At 39.2% G+C, this 21794-nt stretch overlaps 1 protein-coding gene across 7 annotated transcripts in view; it reads left to right on the top strand.

Annotated features, from left to right (window-relative positions):
• LOC115374976 (nucleoprotein TPR-like) overlaps nucleotides 1-21794 on the top strand; it is a 71307-nt gene that overhangs the window by 2010 nt on the left and 47503 nt on the right. For all 7 annotated transcript variants that reach the window (XM_030074171.1, XM_030074178.1, XM_030074175.1 and 4 more), the window contains exons 2-14: nucleotides 1511-1615; nucleotides 2597-2661; nucleotides 3681-3768; nucleotides 6742-6845; nucleotides 7475-7639; nucleotides 8013-8105; nucleotides 9269-9349; nucleotides 13127-13214; nucleotides 14053-14190; nucleotides 14911-15005; nucleotides 16067-16264; nucleotides 16419-16526; nucleotides 20534-20757. In XM_030074171.1, coding sequence (XP_029930031.1) covers nucleotides 1511-1615; nucleotides 2597-2661; nucleotides 3681-3768; nucleotides 6742-6845; nucleotides 7475-7639; nucleotides 8013-8105; nucleotides 9269-9349; nucleotides 13127-13214; nucleotides 14053-14190; nucleotides 14911-15005; nucleotides 16067-16264; nucleotides 16419-16526; nucleotides 20534-20757 — 1552 coding nt within the window. The remainder of the gene's footprint in view (nucleotides 1-1510; nucleotides 1616-2596; nucleotides 2662-3680; nucleotides 3769-6741; nucleotides 6846-7474; nucleotides 7640-8012; nucleotides 8106-9268; nucleotides 9350-13126; nucleotides 13215-14052; nucleotides 14191-14910; nucleotides 15006-16066; nucleotides 16265-16418; nucleotides 16527-20533; nucleotides 20758-21794) is intronic.

Genomic DNA, 21794 nt, shown 5'->3' with positions numbered 1-21794 from the left:
TATCAAAGATTGCGATGTGGGCTGTCACCGTATTGGTGTCACCTTTCTCACAGAAGTTTTTTTCAGAGCCTAAGAATCATGCAGCCCCACTTGTGTCTCAGGCTAGCAGGCAAATAGATGAATTCATCTCACGGCAAAGGTTTTGTCAGTCTTTGTCAATCTCATGCCAAGTAAGCCTTGAGACATTCCAGTCTTGTAATCCTGTTGCAACTAACTAAATTACACTGTCCAGCTAGGTGCAGTGTAGCCTATATCATGCCGCCAACAACAATTTATTCCATTACACACACAATATTGCCTGAAAACACAAGCAGCATTTCAACAAAACTCAGACTTTCTGTCATTCTTTTTTGCTGTTTGTTTTGTTATGTTAGTGTTCATCTCCAACGTAACAATAAATAAAAATGAGTATTATCATATTCTTGTAAAATCCTGTAATACCCTACGTTGCCCGTCAACATGTAATTTTTCTTTTGGCATCATCTTCGTCGGTTTCTAGTCCTCCAGCTTGTAAACAAATGCACATGTTCTAGACTTTATGACAGTGGTGGGAGATGGAATTGCACTCAGAACATGTAGGGATGCTGTTTTGCAAAAATGTAAAATCCTACATAGTGGGAGTAAATAGGGAGTGGCTTAAGCCTACCACCAGCTGGACTTTAACCTATGAAAGCATAAGTACCAAATATCAATTTGCCAGGTCACATTTTACAGCAAAAAACAGAACTATAAAAAAAAAAAATGTTAAGTAACATGAATTTCCCCCCATCCTATCCTGACTGCCTGATACTATAAAATAGATACTAAGGGCCCCAAAGGCTAAATGAAGTCTCAAAAAGATACATTCTCATTCATATGTAGATTAGCCTAGCGATACATTTAGGATATAAAATCAAAATGAATAATACATTTACTTTGAACCCACCATAATAATTAATACAACAGACATCAAGGCCTCAGAACCTTCAATGGACAAATACAGCATCAGTGTATACATATATGTTAAGTAACAGTCATAAATTTACCTAAAGCCCTTCATGACTGCATACATTAAATTGGGTGGATTTAAAATAGACAGGTTACTTCAGGCCTTAAAGGTTAATACAGTCCCAAAACATGCACATACTTAACAGGTTATATTATATACAGTAGTAATACACTTACTTTGAACTCTCCATAACAGCAAATACTTTAATTTTAAGGCCTCAAAAACTGGTTTTGTTTGTGTTTGAATGGAGATTCCTGCTGTATCGTCCACCACAACACAAATGTTTGTTTTCTTTTGTTGTCCTTATTACATTCTTAGATGGTGCAAGTAATTATATTTTGAAAGATCCTCTGTGATCTGACAAGGCACAGCACTACAGGAGTGCCTCCTCTGTTCAAAGTTGTAGTCTGTCAGCAGACATGACAGACACAAGAGTGTAAAAAGTACACGTCAGTGCTATGTAGTGATGATTTTACTCTGTGTGACATGTTGAATTCCTGTTGTGTGTTTTCTGCCCCTCAGAGCAACAGTACTTTGATGTTGAGAAGAGACTGGCAGAGAGTCAGGAGCAGATCGTGTCCACCACTAGAGACCTGCAGACGCTCAAAGAGGAGAATAAAAGACTTAGTGAGTGAACAGTACATTTTATTTACTTTTGGTCATTGACGAATTAGACCGACCCACGGTTACCACTTTTGTGTGTTTTTTGTTTTTACATTTGCTTTTGTGCTTAATGCATTTGTCTGAGGCATCTGCCCATCCACAGTGACATCCTCATGCATACTGACACACTCTTCAAGTCCAAATACTGGAGTCAGCAGCTCCTCAGAAGGCTTTAGAGACCATAAAAAACGGAATTTCCAAAAATTAAAACGGAAAAAAACGGAATTTGGGAAAAAATAAAACTGAATTTGGGGAAAAAATAAAATGGATTTTATAGTGCTCTAATATTGATAGGTATGTCTTCGGATAGAAATGTCTTCGGTTTGGCTTTTTGAAACCTGAAGATAACTTTAAATTCTGTCACTTGTAAAAGTTTTACAAATTCTCTATTATTTCAGAAAGTTGCTTTTCTACAGCTTAGGCAGACTGTTGCAACTGTGGTGACATCATTACATCCTGGTACAGGAAAAAATTGCATCAGGCCTTAATTTTCTACAACAGAAAGCAGATGAATATCAAGGACCCTGATTTGCCTTGCCTCTCTTAACAAGCATTCTGTCTGTCCCTGCTGTAGGATTGATGTCTTTTAAAAACAATCAGGCTGTGAACTTTGCCCTCTGCCCAAGTTTTGCTTTTCTTGATATTATTGGCATTTTCCACAAGATACTATTTCCAAGACAAGAAAGATGGGCCATTCCACTTACCGTTGGCTTATTATTAATTTGTAATGTTGAAAGTAAACACCCACACTGTACTGTTCAACAGATCAGGTTTTTATTGTTTTAGCATAGCACACATGGACTTTTTTTGCTAACCAAAATCTCTTGAAAATGAGAAAGCAGTTTGCTGTTGTTGATGAATCTCCCACAATGCTGACTGTTGTAGATTTTTTTTAGGCCTAAGTGCCAACTCTGTGTAAATGTCTCACTGCTTGTGTGTATGCAGATGAAGAGCTGAGCACTCTCAAGGGCATTGAGGGAGAGACGTTTGAAGAAAAAACACCACAGCAGGTGAACACATACACACACATACCTTATGAGAACATAGTGTTATGATATTATGTTTAGACTAGTTTTTAACAGGCAGTTGTCAGTGAAACCTAGCCTGATTCTCAGCTCAGTCCCATACAAACAAACTTTGACAGATGGGTAATGATTTGTATGTTTTTGGCACATGAAATGATTGAAGAGCGAGCCAGTGTTTGAAGAGGGGATCGTAAAGAGACAGTTGAACCTGTATAGTATAGTATAGTATTACTATAGTGCTTTTGAAGTGATACAAAGCTAGCTCCTACCTGGTGCTAAACATCTACATTTACATGAGCATGTTGTGTTGCAAATGATAAAATGCTAAACACAGAACTTAAAGCTGCCACAAATATTTCTGTGGCACACTGAGAAATTAATTGAAGAGTTTGTCAAAGTATTATTGTATTCAAAGTAATAGAGGCCCTCCAGGATTTTGCAATGTTGTGAATGCAACAATTCATGCAAATTCAACCAATCCCTGTGAATCCTGCATGACCCTTTGTCCAGTGACTAGCACAAATTTGAAATTAGATTTTTAATGAATTACATTTATTCAGATATTCACAAAATCTCTTAAGGCTAAAAGTAGTTCCTAACTTGCTGATATAGGAGCAACTAACTTCATGACTTCTGTATTGTTGGGATAAGAGTGCTTCACAAAACGTTTTAGTGCTAAAACCAGCTCCTCATTATTTTTGAACAAGATCCAGGTTCCCTGTAATTACTGGATTTTCTGGATCATCCCATCTATTTTCTCATTCAAACAGTAATATTTTGAAAATTCAGCTGGCAGCTTTGCCGCGTTTCCAACTCGTTTCTAACAGCAATTTTAGTGAGTCTTTATAACTTTATAGAAGGAACTGACCAAGAAAAAAAGTCCTTTTTAAAAGGGCGATTTTGGAAGATGTAATAGGAGGGATCAGAAATGATTTTTTTCTGCTTGTTTTGCACTCATGCATCATAACACTGGACTGACTTACCTGCAACTGGACCCCCATCAGACTAAAGCCAAGTATGAGATTGAGGCAGAGAGGAGAGAGCTGGCTAGACTGCTGGAGAAGAGAAACCAGGAGGTGGAGAATCTTACAGGTGAGATCCTCAACTCACCACACACACACAGTAACACAGTCAATAGAGGATGCTATAAGTAAGGCTGATAGTGAAGTGTGCCCTCTGCTTGATCACAAGGCAAACTTGGTCTGTTGTAGGGTTGCACAATTAATTGTTAAAAAAAAATCATGATCCTAATTTATGTATCTATGCGATATCATTTCTAAATGATTATTCACTCACTGCTGTTCCCCTACGCGTTCACATCACGCTGCATTCACGTATTGACCTGTTTGCTTTGTATCAATCACACGTACACAATGTAAAACTCAATCAGTGTTTTCTCAGTTCTCTTCCCCACTCACAGTGCTGCAGATGTTAGTCCATGTTAATATAGTAACACGGCATGTGTAGAACAAGCTGGAAAGAGACTGTCAGAAACTTAGCCAGATCATACCAAAAAAATCAACACATTCCAGTGTGTGGAACTTGTTCAGGTTTAAACCTGATGATGATGTGAGTCAATATCAGTATAGAGTGCCATTGAGACTTCCCAATGTCACACAAAAAAGATGAGATTTTCCACTGAACTCCATATCCATTGTATAAAGTAGACCTTAAGCTGTTACAAATGCATATTGGTCAAGCTCCTGCACCTTTTATAAATTGACTGCAAGCATAGAAAGAACAAGCGAATTGCAAAATGTGTCCACCCTGTCATGGGACAATTTCTAAATAGGGTAAATATATTCTAATCATATATTGATTACAAAATGTACATTTTCAGAAAGGTATTTGGTCCCTCATTCAGGAATATATTTTAGTTTCTGGAAAACATCTCTGAAAAATACAGAAATTATGGAAAAATATGTTTGTATATGTAAAATCTGTGAAAGTTGTACTTTCTTTTCTGAATAAACTCTATAAATAAAGGTATCTGGTCAAACTTTGAAATAATACTGTTTGGCCCTAATCTCTTCAGAGCAAAATCAAACAAGGTTTTGATAACTTGTGAAAATAATTATTTATTCACATAAAGCATGAACATGACGGGGTGGACAATGACATGACGGGGTGGACCTTGGCATGACAGGGTGGACAATAGTGAAGTGCCTCATATATATTTAAAGGAAAAAAGGTTATGGTTTTGTCAACAAATGTTTTTTGTCAAAACATGACTTTTTTCACCTGCTGTATTTTGAATTGTGCACAGGTAGGCTACATCTGGAAATGACACTCAACAACAGCAAAAATAAATAAATAAAACCTTCAACTAGACGAAAAAACAAGATTAATATAAACAAAACAAAAACCCTTGGTCCCTAAATGTAGGCCTACCACAAAAAGTATAAACATAGGTATCCTTTCAAATGGTTTCTTTCTCTGCATATGTTTTGTCCTCCACTTGACTTCTGGAACACTGAAAAACTTATAAAACTGTTATAAAACTAGACTTGATGACGGGGTGGACAATGACAGGGAGGACGTTTCTGGCTGAAGTTTGCACTTAATGAGCACATGTTGGGCCATTAGCTAGCAACATGTATCAGTTAGGAAGGTGACTGTATATTTTAACAAACATATTTTGAATTTCTGAAAAGCATTTATATAGATTCATATTTTGCAATGACAGGGTGGACACATTAAGATTGAACACATTCAAGTTCAATCATGAAATGATGAAAATGTCAAAATATAAATGTTGATATGTACTCTCTCTGCAGGAGCTATTCTTCACTCCATTTGTAAAAGACAAAGCAGTGGTAGTGATGTCACTGATTACAGCAGGTGGTTTCTTATAGTGGCAGTAACCACCTAATGACGGGGTGGACAGCAAATCCAGGGACACATGCAAAACGTTTATTATTATTATGAAATTAGACCATAAATGATCCAATTGACTCATTTTATTCAAGTACTTGATGAGAGCAACAAGAGCAGTTAAAAGGTTTGTACATTGTATATCATTTATCTACTTATTTCACTCAGTGAAGTTAGTAGGGAGGAGTTTGGGACATGGCAAAATCACATGCATCTAATCATAGAACATTTTTTTAAAATATGAAAAACACCCTTTTAAAGATGTATCTCTGTACCAATGTGTGTTTAAATGTTTGGCCATTTATAATAAACCCTCAGAGTTTTGTTATTTTGCAAATTTTTCATGAAAAGTGAGTGATTTCGGGACACCAAATGGTACCCTATATTGATATTGACTCATGTATGATATTTCAGGGGCTTTTGCTGATCACCTTTTCAGGCTATTATCAATTTACCTCTGAAATAAAGACGAAGGTTTTCACAGATATGAATTATTAATTAAATAAATCAATGGCCTAGGCAACTCATAAAGAATAAATAAATTAATAAAGATTAATAGGCTGATTAATAACTGACAACATTAACACATTAATAACAAGAACAAAGTTATAGCCGCACATCTCTGTGGAAAATCTTACAGGTACTGTCCATGGTGCTGAATCCGCCTCAGCAGGTACTGCCCATGATGCTGAATCCGCTGAGGCATTTAATTCTCTCTATTATAGAAATTAAAGCTTCATAAAATTCACAGAGTATCTTGTTTAGCTCTTCTTTACTTAAGTTGAGAAACGTTTCGTGTTGCCATGGAAACCACACAGACCCGGGCAATAAGATATAGGCGGAGTAATATTTTCAGTGATGAGATATTTTTCATTTGCGCACGGCTAGCCGTGCTGTCATGCTCATTTGAGCACATTCTAAACGTCTGTTTGACCAATCAGATTGCCCGGTCGGATCTACGTGTTGTATAATCTGCTTTTTTGGCTGAACCACAAGCTGGGCCACTCGGGAATTGCTTCTGTGCTGCATGTGGCCCGCGGGCCGCCAATTGAATAGGCCTGGTCTAGGGACAGCACTGCTGAGGGCTTCAGTGTTTTTCCCTCTGATTTTTGTTAGTACAGGGGCAATCACTCTTGTTTTATCTGGTTTATGTTCTCCCTTGTTATTGTGTATGTGTGTTTGGATCTGCAGAGGACGTGAAGCGTCTGAATGAGAGGTTGAAAGAGACCAACAAAATGAAGGTGGAGTTGCAGCTAAAGCTGGATTCCATACAGTCATCAGAGATGTCTATCCAGGTACAGACTAAACACACAGCAGCAACACACTCACGCTTTTGTCAGTTGGCTAGGAATCACGCATGCAAACTTGTCACCTTTTGGAATCAAAAAATAGCTCATCAAGGGGATTACTGCTGATCATCCTTTCAGTGATTGAAGGGATAAACAATGATTGTTTTTTTTTTTTTACAGCAATATTAAGTCAATTTTAAGTAACTTACTATAGCGTTATTCTAGGAGCCAGGCTCCTTTATGTGATAGATCAGTGCAGAGAGTGAGAGTTGGTTACAGTGGGTTAGCTTAACCTGACCAGGCTCACTTAAGGTGGACTTACCTTTAAGGAGGACCGGCTGTTCTCATTTTAGTAGCAATCTCAGCAGCTCCTTAACAGAATAGAGAAATGTGTGGCTGCTTAGTCTCTCCCGGAATTATTGGTATTTTTTGTGTTTCTGAAAGGATTGTAAAATATGGAAATATTTCTGCAAATTTAGTGTTATGTTTCCCTCATATTTTGGATGTTAGAGGAGGAAGTGCATTTCAATCTGTGTTTGTAAGAGGTCACAGTGATGATACTCTCTGGGCCAGGTTTTTGAATGTCTTCCAGATTTGTAAATGTACTTTTCCTGTTGTGTGTGATGGTGTTGTAGCATCGGGAAAAGCGTATGGAGCAGGAGAAGGAGTTACTGCAGAAACAAACAGAGTGGTTAAATGCTGAGCTGAAAACCAAGACTGAAGAACTGCTGAACACCAACAGAGAGAAAGGAAAAGAGATATTGGAGCTACGTCGCAGTCTGGACAACTGTAGAGAGCAGGTGACATTATTGGAAGTTGTGTAATACACTACTGATCAAAATCTTAAGACCAGTTGAGAAATTGCAAGAATTTACATTTTGCACTGTTGAATCTTAAGAAGGTTCAAAGTGCAAAAAGAAAAAATGGGAGTGAGACAAAAAAAATTTGAGTAAGCAATTTATTGCAAACAACCATTAAACTGAAATAGGTTGTTCATCAGCTGATCAAAAGTTTAAGACCACTGCCTTTAAAATCCCAAATCTTGGCAAAATGTGGAGAAGAGGTCCTTGAGGGCCCTCAAGGGGGTTCCCATCAGAATGACTAAAAGTTACTAGAAAATTAGTATGGCACTATGTTTGAAGATGTTTTTACCTCACCACTTTCAATCAACAGGTGACCAGACTAGAGAGCCAGCTAGCTTCTCTGAAGGAGTGCAGTGACAGCCAGTGCAGAAGAGCAGAAGACCTCAACGATAAACTCAAACAGGTAATCTGAACATGCTGTTGTCCCAACCACAAATTTTTCAAGGACCATACCAGTGATTTAGAATTTTTGACCCATTTACCACTATCCCTCCCATTTCACATTGCACCAAACCATTTTGCAAATCATTTGGGTGTACTAAAGATTTAACAACATGTGATCAAAATCTCTCCATTTTCAAATTTGAATTTTTGGTTGGAATACTCACTTTATAATGCTCTGCTTTTGTGGCTACCAAAATGACGACCATTCATAAACGACAGAACTAATTTGCTGTGTAAAGCAAATGTTTCCTGAGACTATTTTCCACACAATTTCAAGTCATCAGAACATAGCAGTGCTGTTTTTAGGAAAAGTAATGTGGATGACATGATGGAATACTAGTTTGAAGAAATTATCAAGTCTCTGAGTTCTAAAATTTTGCTCCTTGCTTTAGGAAAAGATAAACAGAATCATGAAGTATATACATTTTGTACATACTGTGCTAAATATGCAAAATTACTGTTGTGGTCCTTTTAAGATTTTAGATAGTGATTTTATGTGACATTAAATGTGACAATGAATAACAAATTCATAGCCAGACTATTGTAGAATATGTAAATTGACACATTGTTAAAGATAGTCATTTTCTTCATAGGTTACCCACATGTAGCCAGATCATGATGGCTTAACACCATTTTGTTTTTGATGTTAAGCCATTTGGCAAAATATCCAAAAACATCAACATGCCATGCAGTCCTAAATCTTAGATATAGAATTTTAGAAAGATATTTAGATATTTAGAAATTGCTGATGTGAGGTAGTAGGGGGCTGCAGCAGGACATTGCAGGGGCTAGGGGCTGTAGATCAGAAAAACTTGAATATTTTATCATTTCAAGTCATTTATTTGCAGACTCTGTGAATAGACCTTAAAGAATGGAAACATTTTTTTATCATTACTGTTTGATGAACTGTTTATTACATTCTTTATCATTTATTTGTTTTGGTGTGTCATTAAAAATGATGCTGTGGTAAAAATCCTGATTGGGTGATGGTAAGTCGACTAGAGTCACCGGCTGCCGGCTTGAGAAGTTGAGAGCCTTGAAACCACTAAATACATGCAGACACACAGTATGTGCTGTGTTTACGAGATGCTCTGTTTACATGCTGCTTGTGTCTGTCTCCAGTCTAAAGATCAGCAGAGTGCTATGGAGGAGAAATATCGTAATGAACTCAACGCTCACATCAAGTTGTCTTCACTCTACAAGGTAAGAAAGACAGCAGGCAGCATCCTGCTTTACATGAAATCTCTGAGGCTCACATGACACATTGACATTTTGAGTAGTTTTACTCACTAGGTAGTCAGGTTAGGATGATTGGCATCTCTTCTTTTGACAAAAATAGAAAAAGTTAAATAGTTAAATCACGTATCATGAAGCTATTCATCCCCACTCCCTCCTGATTTCCATGTCATTCACCGCCAGCAGCATATTGTGTGTGACATGACAGTCTTTCTCAAAAAAAAAAAAAAAAAAAAAAAATAGAAGGCAGCAAAACCCCGCGGAAGCGTCTACCTGCTGAAACCAATGAAGAAGAAGTCTCAGATAAGCTGAAGTATGAACAAAAGCGTAAGCGAGTGTTTCAGGAGTCGTGAAAAAAAGAATTTAGCTGAGTGGCATTAGAGGTGGGTTAAACTCCAACTACAGGGTGACCCAAAAAAACAGGAACTTTTTAACAATCCAATAAAACCAAGGGTAATGGAAGAAAAATATTTTATTCATAGTTATTGAAACCTTAAAACATGCCATTTAAGAAACAATGATGGAATTTTCATTTTTTTTAAATTACGTCCTGTAGATGGCGTCCTCCTGTACGAATGCATTCTTGAAATCTGCTGTTGAGATTCCTCACTGACCGCTGCAACATCTCAGCTGGGATACTGTGAATTTCATCCTGAATTCTCCGTTTTAACTCATCCAGAGTTCTTGGTCGAGTCGTGTACACTTTACTCTTGAGATAGCCCCACAAGAAAAAATCACAAACTGACAAATCTGGCGATCTAGGGGGCCAGGGAGCGTTACCGAATCTTGAGATCACACGGTTACCAAACAATTCTCGCTAACGCACGCTGTTGCCCGTTCCACCGATCCATGGTTACTAAAATGGCGGAGTGTTTACTTGCTCAAGGTCACTGTCTCGCAGTGCTGCCACTTGCTCATGTCTGCCAATACGCACTTCAAAAATTCCCGTTTTTTTGGGTCACCCTGTATGTTCTCTGCAGTTTGCTGCAGATTTGAAAGTAAAGTGGCTTTCACATAGCACGCGGTTTGGGTGCAGAGCTGCGCGCACGCGCGTGCAGAATAATAAATGTATGGTTATACTGCATTGTTTGCAAGAGTAGTGCATATCTCATGATGTCAATCATCTAGATTTCTGAATACATACACCTCCTGTCCGTGTAGTAAATCATTTACTTCAGTTTACAACAGTATTGGTCTTTGATTGCAGAAAAAAAGGGAAAAAAATCTTGCCTATTGTGGAAAGCAAAAACATACAGTATCTCTGCCAGTTTTTAAACACACCTGGTATTCCCAAATTGTTGGATATCTCTCTCCATGATTGGGCTTTTGATGAGATCCCGGTAGGACTGTAGTCTGGTGTACCACAGCTCTGCACGCAGAGAGACAGCCACAGTGAGGCTTTCCTCCATTGTTGTTTTGCTGTTCTGCCAAAATCCACCAGATTTTTTTCAGATTCCACTATTCTCTCCTATTGGACGCGCCAAGTTAAAAAAAATTCAACTTGCAGCGGGCAGATGCGCCAGCGCCAGCCTTGTGCTGCGCTTAGCTCGGCGCAGACTGGTGCGCGATCACATACACAATGAATGACTGCGCTGTGCATGCGCTATGTGAAATCCGCTTAAGGCCAACAAAACGGGCGCATTTTTTTAACCTTGTACACTTGGCTCTTTTTAAAGGCATAACGTAATTTACTTTTTTGAAGTGGAGTTGGACTGTTCTCAGCACTGGTGCTGCAAACTGGAGGAGAGAAGAGAGCTCTGGCAGATACAACCCCACTTCAAAAAAAAGTAGACTATAATTTTAACATTCATTTAAAGTTTAGCATTTTCAGGGTTTCCTCCTGGATTTTTTGAAACTGTGGGGGAGGGCTTCAGCAACAATATGTTAAATTATTATTTGTTTTAAAAATGTAAATTACTTATCAAACAGACCTAACAATTCAGCTACCAATGAATGAGCAGTAGTATGCATGTGATAACATAGATTGAAAAATAAGCCGAAGTGATACCTCTTCTCTGAATAGACAAGCTAAGCCAGTGTGCTGCTGTAAATTAACTGTAGTCTGTTTTTATTTGATAGCAGCTGAAATGAAACCATTACTATAGGGCAAGTAAAAACTGACTTAGGGCAGGTAGATGTCTGACCAACTTGCCCGACCGGGCAAATGAAAAAAAAAACCTTAACGTTGAACCCTGTAATGTAAGAAGAAGATGAAAAAATGTCAGGAGCAGAACATGGGTGGTGATCTGTAGTTTGGAAGTACTTTGGATTTGGAGCCAGTGATGTTGAACAAAGTATTGTGCTGTGTCTGTACCACACAACAACACAACCAACTTATTGAGTGACCAAATGACACACTGAAGTAAGTGTTGTGTCAATGGCTGTTTGCTGTGACATTCTGCTGTCTCTGATAACACTTTGTGTAATTCCCAAGTGCAGTTACTTTACATTTAAACAGATTAGAGAGAAACTAAGCTAATAAAACACACCAACCTCTGTATCTGCAAGACTGATCACATTTTAGCAGCATGAGGACAACCTTCTATACCCATATGGCCTAAAACACTTCTAACTGAACAATATAGGAACAACCTCCTTTTTTTTATGCTGTCTGTTGAATTTTCAAAATCTAACTTAATGAGAAGGTAAGTCCAGATTCACTGGACAGTGTTTCCCCTAGGATTCTGGCTTTGAGGAGGGGGGATGCGTGCTTCATGCATGAATATTTTTGGGGGTACACAAACATTTTGGAGGGTTGGGACAGTATTAATAAGTTGCTCAATATTCTTCAGATTTGTACTCATTGACTCATCTATATTAATAGAAAATTTAACAAACTAAGGAGTCAACCCGCGGCTATAGTGCTTAGAATGCCCTTGTGGGTGTCCATTTGACTTGGACCAAGGACCGGACGAGTACAAACACACTCATCCTTGCCACTGGTGGTCGACTCAGGCTGTTGTACCGTGCATTTAAAAAAACGCCGATATTTCCGCCTGTTTTTCAGACGTGACATGAATAATTGATTCTCCTCTGTTCTCCTCCTCTCTCTGTCTTCTAACAAGACAGCAGAGCGCATTCCGACCAGATAGACCCTATGCTGAAATTACAGTATATACATTAGGTTAATAACCAACCTGAACGTATTTAGTTTATTTGATAAAAACGCGGTCTAGACATATTCTATAGAAGCGTGACGTTAAATCATTTCTGTTGTGATTTCATTTATTTTTTAACTTGAAAATTAATTAAATTAAATTAGTTTAGTGTGACTTTCAGGCAAGGCGGGAGGCTCCGTTGGCAAGGCGCTGTGCCCCGCTAATAGAATGATAGGGTAAACTGCTGGATTTATATCCCACGTCTTTTGGATCACTAGATTTACTCTCTCATTCAAATGATTATATTATGAAAATTCAGCTGTAAGTGTTAAGAGAGAGAGAGGCTGCTGACTTATGTGACACTCTAAATCTCATTTATAAGAAATGGAAGATCTGTGATCTACAGTGGAGTGCCCCGGTGCCCCTGAGTGGCAGTATGTAAATATATATTGAGCTCAAGAAATTTCATTAAATGTTGTCTGACTTTAGGAGCATCAGGAAAATGGCACTGATTGATTACTGTTGGGATCATTTTCTTTCACTGTGTTTTAAGCAAAGTGCTCCAGCTCAGTTAGTGTCGAAAAATATTGTGTTAACTGGTTTAGGCATGGCAACAGAGAGACTCAGTTATCTGTTCTGCCTGCAGGGGGCAGCATCTGAGTCTGAGTCGAAGAACCAAGAGTTGAGCAGAGCTGTGGAGGAGCTCAGCAGGGTGGTCAAAGACACTACAGAGGGTAAGACTCACACTTCCATTTACCAGTGCCTTTACGTTTTCATCACGTTAGTCTGTATTGCTTTGAAACATTTACAAAGCACTTTACATTACTGTTTACTTATTAACACTTTATATACAATAATTTACATTATTGTCAGTAAAATGATACTGTTGTGAGTGGCTTTATTTTCCCATTTTCTGGAAGCTCATCATCTTTCACTCTTAGAGCAGAAGTCATTTTTTCCATTACAAATATTTGTGTAAATGGTTCAGGGTCTGATGTATTTACATTTTAATATTTTTACTATTTGTCATTTACAAGATTGTCTTGCACCTCAAAGGCAACCATTGTTTTCTTTACATCCAGAAACACGTCGCACACATGAACTGTATGCACCAGTACATTTGTTGCAAATATATGTCCTCACAAACACTTGGGCCTAATTTGTTGGTCATTGGTTGTTGGTCATTTCATGGCCATTTTTGTGTAACTCATTTACTAATTCCTTAAAATTTTCATCTCATTTCATGTGAATTTTGTCATCACCTTTTCCCCCATGTTTTTGAAAGAAATCAAGTGAATTTGCTCAAGTAAGCGTGCTTGATTTCTAGCACAAGCTAGCACAGTGTTAATAGTCATTGTACCTCCATATCTGTCTGGAGCTTTTTAAGACAGAGAACAAAGCTTCTCTAGTTCAGTAACTAACAGAATCGCTGCTCCTGCACAGTGTTTTCCACCACAATTAGATAGATGGAGTCTAAATTCAGACAAAATCTTTTTGGGGTTGGCAGATATATCTTACACTGAGCCCAGATGATATGATGGATGTGATTAATGCCCTCCACTATCCTTGTAGCTAATAAGGTGCTAGAGAGTAAGGTGTCTGAAGGGGAAGCGCTGAAGACCAAACTGGAGGCAGAGCTTAGGGAGAAGATCAAGAAGATGGAGAAGGAGCTGGAGAATGCCTCAATGAAGGCTGCTGACAAGCACTGCTGTGAGGAAACACACACACACACACACACACACACACACACACACACACACACACACACACACACACATTGTGAGAGAGTACGTATATACCATAGAAACTGAATCAGGTGGAACTGACATGGTCCTTTTTGTTCATGGCAAATCTAGGCAAAAGAGTTTGGTTATGTTGGCTGAGCTAACAGCTCTGTTTTCTCAAGAAGACAAATAGAATGAGCAATTATTAAAATAACCTTGTGGCTCATGATTTTGATTCATATAAAAAACCAATGTTGGTTTTGGGGGGAGTTGAGCCTTTCTTGATGGGCTGTTGGTGGCTTTGCCAGAACATGATTCAATAATTTTATTAACACCGCAGCTAATTAGGAGTGGCTGACAACATCTGCTTAACGGATACTAAGGTTAGCCAGAGATAGACTATGAATTAGCTTCCAGTCACTTTTAATAATTAATTTCATGCATAAATTTCAACTTAAATTTGTTGTCGCTGTGAGCTATGCACACCATGACAGAGTTTGAACAGCTGGCCAGGTGCTTCTTTTGTCACCAAGGAAGTGTCAATTAAATTATTCAATCACCTCCTCTAAGATAGCTGCTAGTACATTCATTGGCAACAGTAGGATTTCTAATACAATGCTGATTCTACCCAATTCAGTTTCTATGGTATGCATGTATGTGTAGCCTACATCCTAGCTTCTATCTGAATGTATTTGTTGTCATGTAGGTGTACCTTCTTTGACTGAGGAGCAGTTGGACTCCATGTGTCCCTCAGCAGCTGCTATAGCTCAGATTGTGAAGCCTGGAATGAAATTCTTTGAGGTGAGTTTGTTTGACATGCTGTACCTTTAGTTTCTCATAGAATTTTTAGGTCTTATTTTTCAGTGTCTTGAAGGTTTATTTTCAAATGAGTTTCATTTTAATGCAGCAATACTGTTAGTCAGCTGTGTCAAAAGGTTCTTGACATTTTGTGATGTGGTCAAACCAGAGCTGGAAAAGCCATGTTGCCATGTTGGTCATACCAATCGATTGACAATCCTTACAATTATTTCTCATTGAAAAGGGGACTAATCAGGCTTTCTAACAGTATAAAAGACAACACCAAACAGTATTGTTAAAAGGGAGAAATGATCAACTGAAAAAATATTGCAGGGGATTTTGTCAAAAAAAATTGGTCACTTCCCACACAATTACCGGTGTCACTCATTCCAGAAATGCAGGATGCTTACAAGTTATTGGAAAGAGGACGAATCAGGCTTTACAACGGTATAAGATACAACACTATTGGGTATAAATAAAGGGGAGAAATTACAGACTGAAAAAGCGGTGCAGAGCTTTTTTTTGCCTAGTTTTATGAGGGATGACTTTCTAACCATTGGGCGAGGGCTTTACTGATTATTTTTATGTCAACATTGATTAAGGAAATGGGACGGTAAGTTGATGGTAGGGTTAGAGCTTTGTTAGGTTTGGGGAGCAATGAGATTATGGCAGTGTTCATATAGGAAATCTTGATTTTTGTTTTATCTCTGTTATTGCTTTCATGAAGAGTGGGGTTAATATGGACCAGAAGTGTTTATAGAACTCAGCAGGGAAGCCATCGAGACCTGCTGTTTTGTTATTTGGCATTGTAATAGTTTTTTTTTAATTGTAAAGAGACTTTGTATATATATATATATATATATATATATGTACATATGTACATATATATATACATGTGAGTGAGTGAGTGTGAGAGAGAGAGAGAGAGAGAGAGAGAGAGAGAGAGAGATAAAACCATTTAAAAATTTAATTGTCTGGGTTAAATCAGAGATCAGTTTCATCTTATAACTACACACCTGTGGCAGTGTAACTATAACAGCTATTCTCTTTGTGTGTGTGTCCAGCTGTACAATGCCTACACGGAGTGTCAGACTAAGTTGCAGCTGGAGAAGCAGGAAACCAAGAGAGTGAGCAAGGTGTTGGATGACATCGTCCAGGAGGTGGAGTCCAAAGCTCCGATCCTCAAACGCCAGAGAGAGGAGTATGAGAGCATGCAGAGGTCCATGACCTCCCTATGCAACAAACTGGAGCAGGCTCGAATGGTGTGCCACTTCTTCTTATACTGGTTCCATTATTTTTGTATCTGTTTATCAAAGTGTTTGTTGAATTTTAAAGTTTTCACAATTTAATTCTTTTTAGGTGGTAGTACAGTGTGTTTATGTGAAAACTGCATGTTGATCAGTACTTTGTCATCAGGAGATCCACAGTCTGCAGAAAGAGAAAGAGGAGGCTAAGCAGCGGTGCTCTGCCATGGAGAGAGACAAACTTAGGATAGAGAGACAGCTGGAGGACACATCCACCCAGGTAGCCTCATATTCACACTGAATGACCATTCTATTTCCACTCCATTAGTCAGTCTGAATTTGCCCGTTTTAGCTGATTTCTTTAGGTGGAGGGATTTGAATCCCACTAACCAATCACCAGTGTTGGAAGTAATGCGTTCCAGTAATTCTACTACTTATAGCAGTACCTATAAATGTAACTAATTGCTTTTCAAATTATATAAAGCAATTACAATCACTGAAATTAAAGTGGGCTCGTTACTCTTGATAGTAGACAAATGCAGCCTGCTCCCCATATTTCATGGTTCAGAATAGTAATTCTAAACTTTCGAAGCACATTGTAAAACAACATGCTTTTACAAAGCTAATTGTAAAAGATCCCAGTGCTGGCTCCACTGACCAGCAAGGAACCACTTCACCCAAACAGCCAAGGCTTGATTATAAATCCAAGACTTTGTGCACAGTCTGTAAACCAGGCAGAACTAAATGGACGGATTACAAGGTATCAGGGTTTTTCCTGCATATAAAATTACGAGGTGGCCGCCTCAGCCTAATTTCGTGCCGCCCCCGGCTCTCAAAACTCTGACGTCGGGAAAACTGTTATTTTCTGACAAGCGTTGTGGTAGATGGATGTCATTTTAACTGCAGTTGCAGCATTGCGCCGATGTGGTGGCACTGTATCAACAAGAGTGCACTGGAAGTCGCTGCCAAAACTGCCAAAGAGGAAGAACAGAGCTGCGAAATTCCCTTCCTGGAGGATTTTGTTTTGTGTTGCGGTTTCTTCGCTAGTGTGTGTGTTAATCGGCATCCTGGTAGTGGAAGTGAAAATGCAGCTTAGTTTGACTGCTATATGATGATATACGACGAGCTCACACACGCTGCCGATCTGTGCGACATGTGTTTGCGGGGAGTATATGCCGGCTCATGTGAATTAAAGGATCTTGTCAAACCAACCGACCTCTCTCGAATTTCCACTTTCCCAGCCATCCTCTTAGCTAGCTGTTCGTTTTTAAAACACAGTTCACTAAGTTCAGTAAGTTAAAAAAAAAACTACCAGTGGAACAAGGAAAACGATCCTGAAACAAGTGAAAGTGGTCTAAAAACAAGTTACTTTTTAGGCGACTGTCTTATTTTGCCGGGATTTCCAGGCTACAGCAGCGCACTGATATAGATTGTGTAACAATATGAAGAGTGGCCACTCCGCTGTATTTTCACTGGCTAACAGCAACACTGGCCTAGCTTGTCTATTCAGAGAAGAGGTATCACTTCGGCTTATTTTTCAATCTATGTTATCACATGGATATTACTGCTCATTCATTGGCAGCTGAATTGTTAGGTCTGTTTGATAAGTAATTTACATTTTTAAAATAATAATAATTTAACATATTGTTAACATAAACATACACTAACACTAAATACCGAGTGTTTGAGGGTATGTTGTTTAAAGTCATACAACCTATGTCAACAGTTGAGTCCAGTGTCCTCAGACAAGCAAGATAAAAGTTGACAGTGTCTTAGGTCACTATTGCCCCTTTTCCACTAATACCTACTCAGCTCGACTCGGCTCAACTCTACTCGGTTTAAGAGCTTTTCCATTAGGTGGTAGTACCTGCTAGCAGGTCCCATTTTAGCACCTATTCAGCCGGGGTTCCAAGCGAGCTGAGTCGAGCTGAAAATGTGACGTTAACGCCGTGCAGGCAACTGATTGGACAGGGAGTGACGAGAGCGACTCCCGCACGAAAACAAAACCCGACATTTAAAAAAAAAAACAAAAAAAAACGGCAACAGCGGCCGTGCGCATTGATTGTCAGCGAAGTTGTCAAAGTCGGAAAATGGCAAGCAAACCGCTACCGCGGTCAAATAAAGACGTGGAGACTTTTCTGAGCTTGGTGGCAGCCCAAAGAATCCAGAGGGAGCTGGACGGTGCGCCGCCTTGCTGTGACGACTCCACCCACGGCGAGGTGCTACTCAATTGTAATGGAAAACCACCTAAACCGTGTCGAGGCGAGTAGAGTCGAGCCGAGTCGAGCCAAGTAGATACTAATGGAAAAGGGCCATATGTCACAGCAACATTAAAATAATACAGCTATGTGTGCATTAATGAGAATTGAGGCAGATGTTTAAAATTGACACAAAACTTACTTTCCCTAGTACGAAATGACTTTTATAAGTATTATAAGTAATGCTGTTACTTTTAGAGAAATAACTTGTTACTGTTACTAATTTTCAGTAACTTGCACAAAACTGCCCATTTCTAACCGACGCTTCCACACTCTGTGACCTAGTTTTTAGTTGACACGGTAGCCAGTTAACAAGGTCTATTGCAAATGTTTACAACTTGGCAACTTCAGCCACATATGAAATGCAAGAGTTCTAAATTGCCAAAAAGCTGGTGAAAAACATCTGGACAAAAGATTCACTGATGTTGGGCAAATTCTAGCTCTGTTCCACGGAGCGTCACTAGCCAGTTGTTAGTGTAACTAGGTCAACAGGATCAACATCTCAGTAACTGACAGAGCTAGGCTAATTTTAACAAACCGACCAGTGGGGCTAGTTGCTAAATGAAAATAAACTTTTGCTAAATCACGTTGGCAGAATGAATCACGTTGGCAGCAACATCTATAACTTTATCATCCATTTTAATGTGTCCAGTGTTAGCTAATATGCTACGATCTTTATGGCTTTGACACAGTTTTATTCCACTTTACAAAGGTGCTGATTGGGTCAGTTACTTTCTCAACAGAGAAATTGCATATGAATCACAATATTTCAATTTTTTTTTTTTTTTTAAGCAAAGTGTAATTCATGGGTATGGAAACACACAACCACCATGGTATACTGACTGTCTCTCTCTCTCTCACACACACACACACACACACACACATTTATAGTCAAGATAGCAGTGTCTCACAGTCATCTGGAATGAAATAGACCAGCTGATTCCCAGGGAGATTTTATTGGATGTGGGTGAGGTGGTGTAAAAAAAACCAACTTCTCTTATCAGTAGTGGTGCAACGGATCATCGTTGATCCGTGATCCGTACGGATCCCTCTCCACGGTTCGGCACGAGCGTGGTCCGCAGATTGGTTGATGAAAAAAAAAAAGTTGTGTGCGTTCACGTGAAGGGTGCATGTGCAATGCACACAAGCGCTGCAATAATCATGGCTAGCGGAGGAGCAGAGGAATTTGAAAAACCTCCTGCATCATTTAAGTCTCATGTATGGGAGCATTTTGGCTTCCCTGTAACATACAATGATGGTGGACAACAGTGCCGGTTCTGCCTATGTTGCCGCCCTAGGTGAAATTACTGGCTTGCGCCCTTCCACGTTACTACTCCTACCATAGCGCCAGTTGGCCGCGGCACCAGGCAGGCCGGCACCGGCACCGGCCGCTCACCTGTCAAATCCAGCAGACCTGACCGGGTGGGCGCGGTAACAGCCGGTGCCGCGACCGAGTGTATTGCGCCCTGGGCGGTTGCCCACATTGCCCTGTGTAGGCACTGTGGCATGCGAAATTAGAAGGTATCATGCCTGAAATTGTACTTTGCACAGTTGTTTTTATATAATTTAAAATTTTAATTAAACATTGGATCGACATTTTTAGTTGAATGTTTTTATTTAATGGGCAAAAGTGTTTTACAAAATAAATGGAGGACAAAGTTATATTTGTCTTGTCTTGTATTTTTTTTTCTTTTTTTTTTTTTGCTGATCTGAAAAATGATCCGATCCATGACTCAAAACCATGATGTGATCCGATCCGTGAGTTTTTTGATCCGTTGCAGCCCTACTTATCAGTTGGAATATATCATGCTCTTTCTATGCCTGTTTGGTCAAGGAAGAAATTTCTTTTTAACTAGAAACTTTATTTATTTTTATCTATCTATTTATCTGATTATCTATTTATCTTGTAAGCCATGTATTTTAAAGGAATATTGGAGTTCATTATGAATAAAATAGTCTGCATGTGCATACAAGTAGGTAATTATAAACCATGGATTAGTGTTCATTCATTCATCTTTTGCTTGTCTAGGTTTGTGCTCTTCTGGTGGAACTAGGGGAAGCCAGGGGAAGTCATGTGACCAAGGATGATGGCAGCTCTGCTGACATCAGCAGCTCCTCTGAGGTCATCAGCCCCCGCCAGCTGGCCTTCCGTAGTGTGGAGGAACTTCAGAGACAGAACCAAAGCCTGCTGGGAAGGCTGAGGGAGCTGGAGGAGGAGAGAGAGAGACAACAGAGCCAGTTTACATCAACACGGTAATGGGAGCTAGTTCTAATAGTACCATGAACAGGGCTGTCCTGAGACAGGTGGGGCTAAACGTTTTACAATGAATAGATCAATACAAGTCCAAAAGATGATCACCTTGTCTGACACAAGACCATAAGACTTTGTAGCATTCTGTTTTGAACCGTTTTTACTTTGCTTCAATATGTACAAAAGTAGAAGAGTATACAATTTTTTAACTGAGCTTTAAAAAAAAATCTAATTTGCTGAGGAAACAAAAATACAGTGGTGGAAAAAAGTTTTCGGACACCCCATTCATTGTGAAATATTGCATTAAGAATCACTCTTAGGTCTTTAAGTGCAATTTCTTTTAGTACAGTCACAGCCAAAATACTAAAAAAAAATCCTAAAAAAGCCATTAAAAAACTTAAAATTGATTGGTTCCATTAAAATGCATGGAACCAAATTTTGAGTATTGGGCCATTTTGGTACCAGTGATGAAGGTTGTTCTTTTTATTAAAAGACACAATTTTTGTTTCCAAGCTTGGTGTCTATATAAAGCCAGCACATCTGAAAGTTCTTCAGACACAAAAATGGCTAAAACAAGGAACCTAATGCAGGAAACACGCCTGAAGATAAAGATTCTCACCCAGGAAGGGTACAGCTGCCGCCAGATAGCCAGGAAGTGGAGATGCAGTCCTTCAGCAGTTGGATCCACTCTGCAGAAATACAGGCGAACCAACAGCTTGGAAGACAAACCAAGATCTGGGCGTCCAAGGGTTTCTTCAGCAAGAAATGACCGCATCCTGATCCGCATGTGCAGGCAAAACCACCGAATGACATCACAGGAGCTTCAGCAGCAGTGGTCAAACCAAACTGGTGTCCAGTGTTCCACCTGCACTGTACGTGGCCGACTTTTAGATCATGGCTTAAGGTCCTACAAGGCTATCAAGAAGCCCCTGATCAATGAGAGACAGAGGTTAGCCTGGTGTCGTCGGCCCAGGCACACAAGAACTGGACAGCCAGGAACTGGAAGAAGATTCTGTGGTCAGAGGAATTTGTCAAGAAT

The sequence above is a fragment of the Myripristis murdjan genome, chromosome 17, assembly GCF_902150065.1.
Source record: "Myripristis murdjan chromosome 17, fMyrMur1.1, whole genome shotgun sequence".
Classification (NCBI taxonomy): domain Eukaryota; kingdom Metazoa; phylum Chordata; class Actinopteri; order Holocentriformes; family Holocentridae; genus Myripristis; species Myripristis murdjan.
Note: the sequence above shows the minus strand (reverse complement) of the source record. Positions and strands in the feature narration are given on the sequence as shown.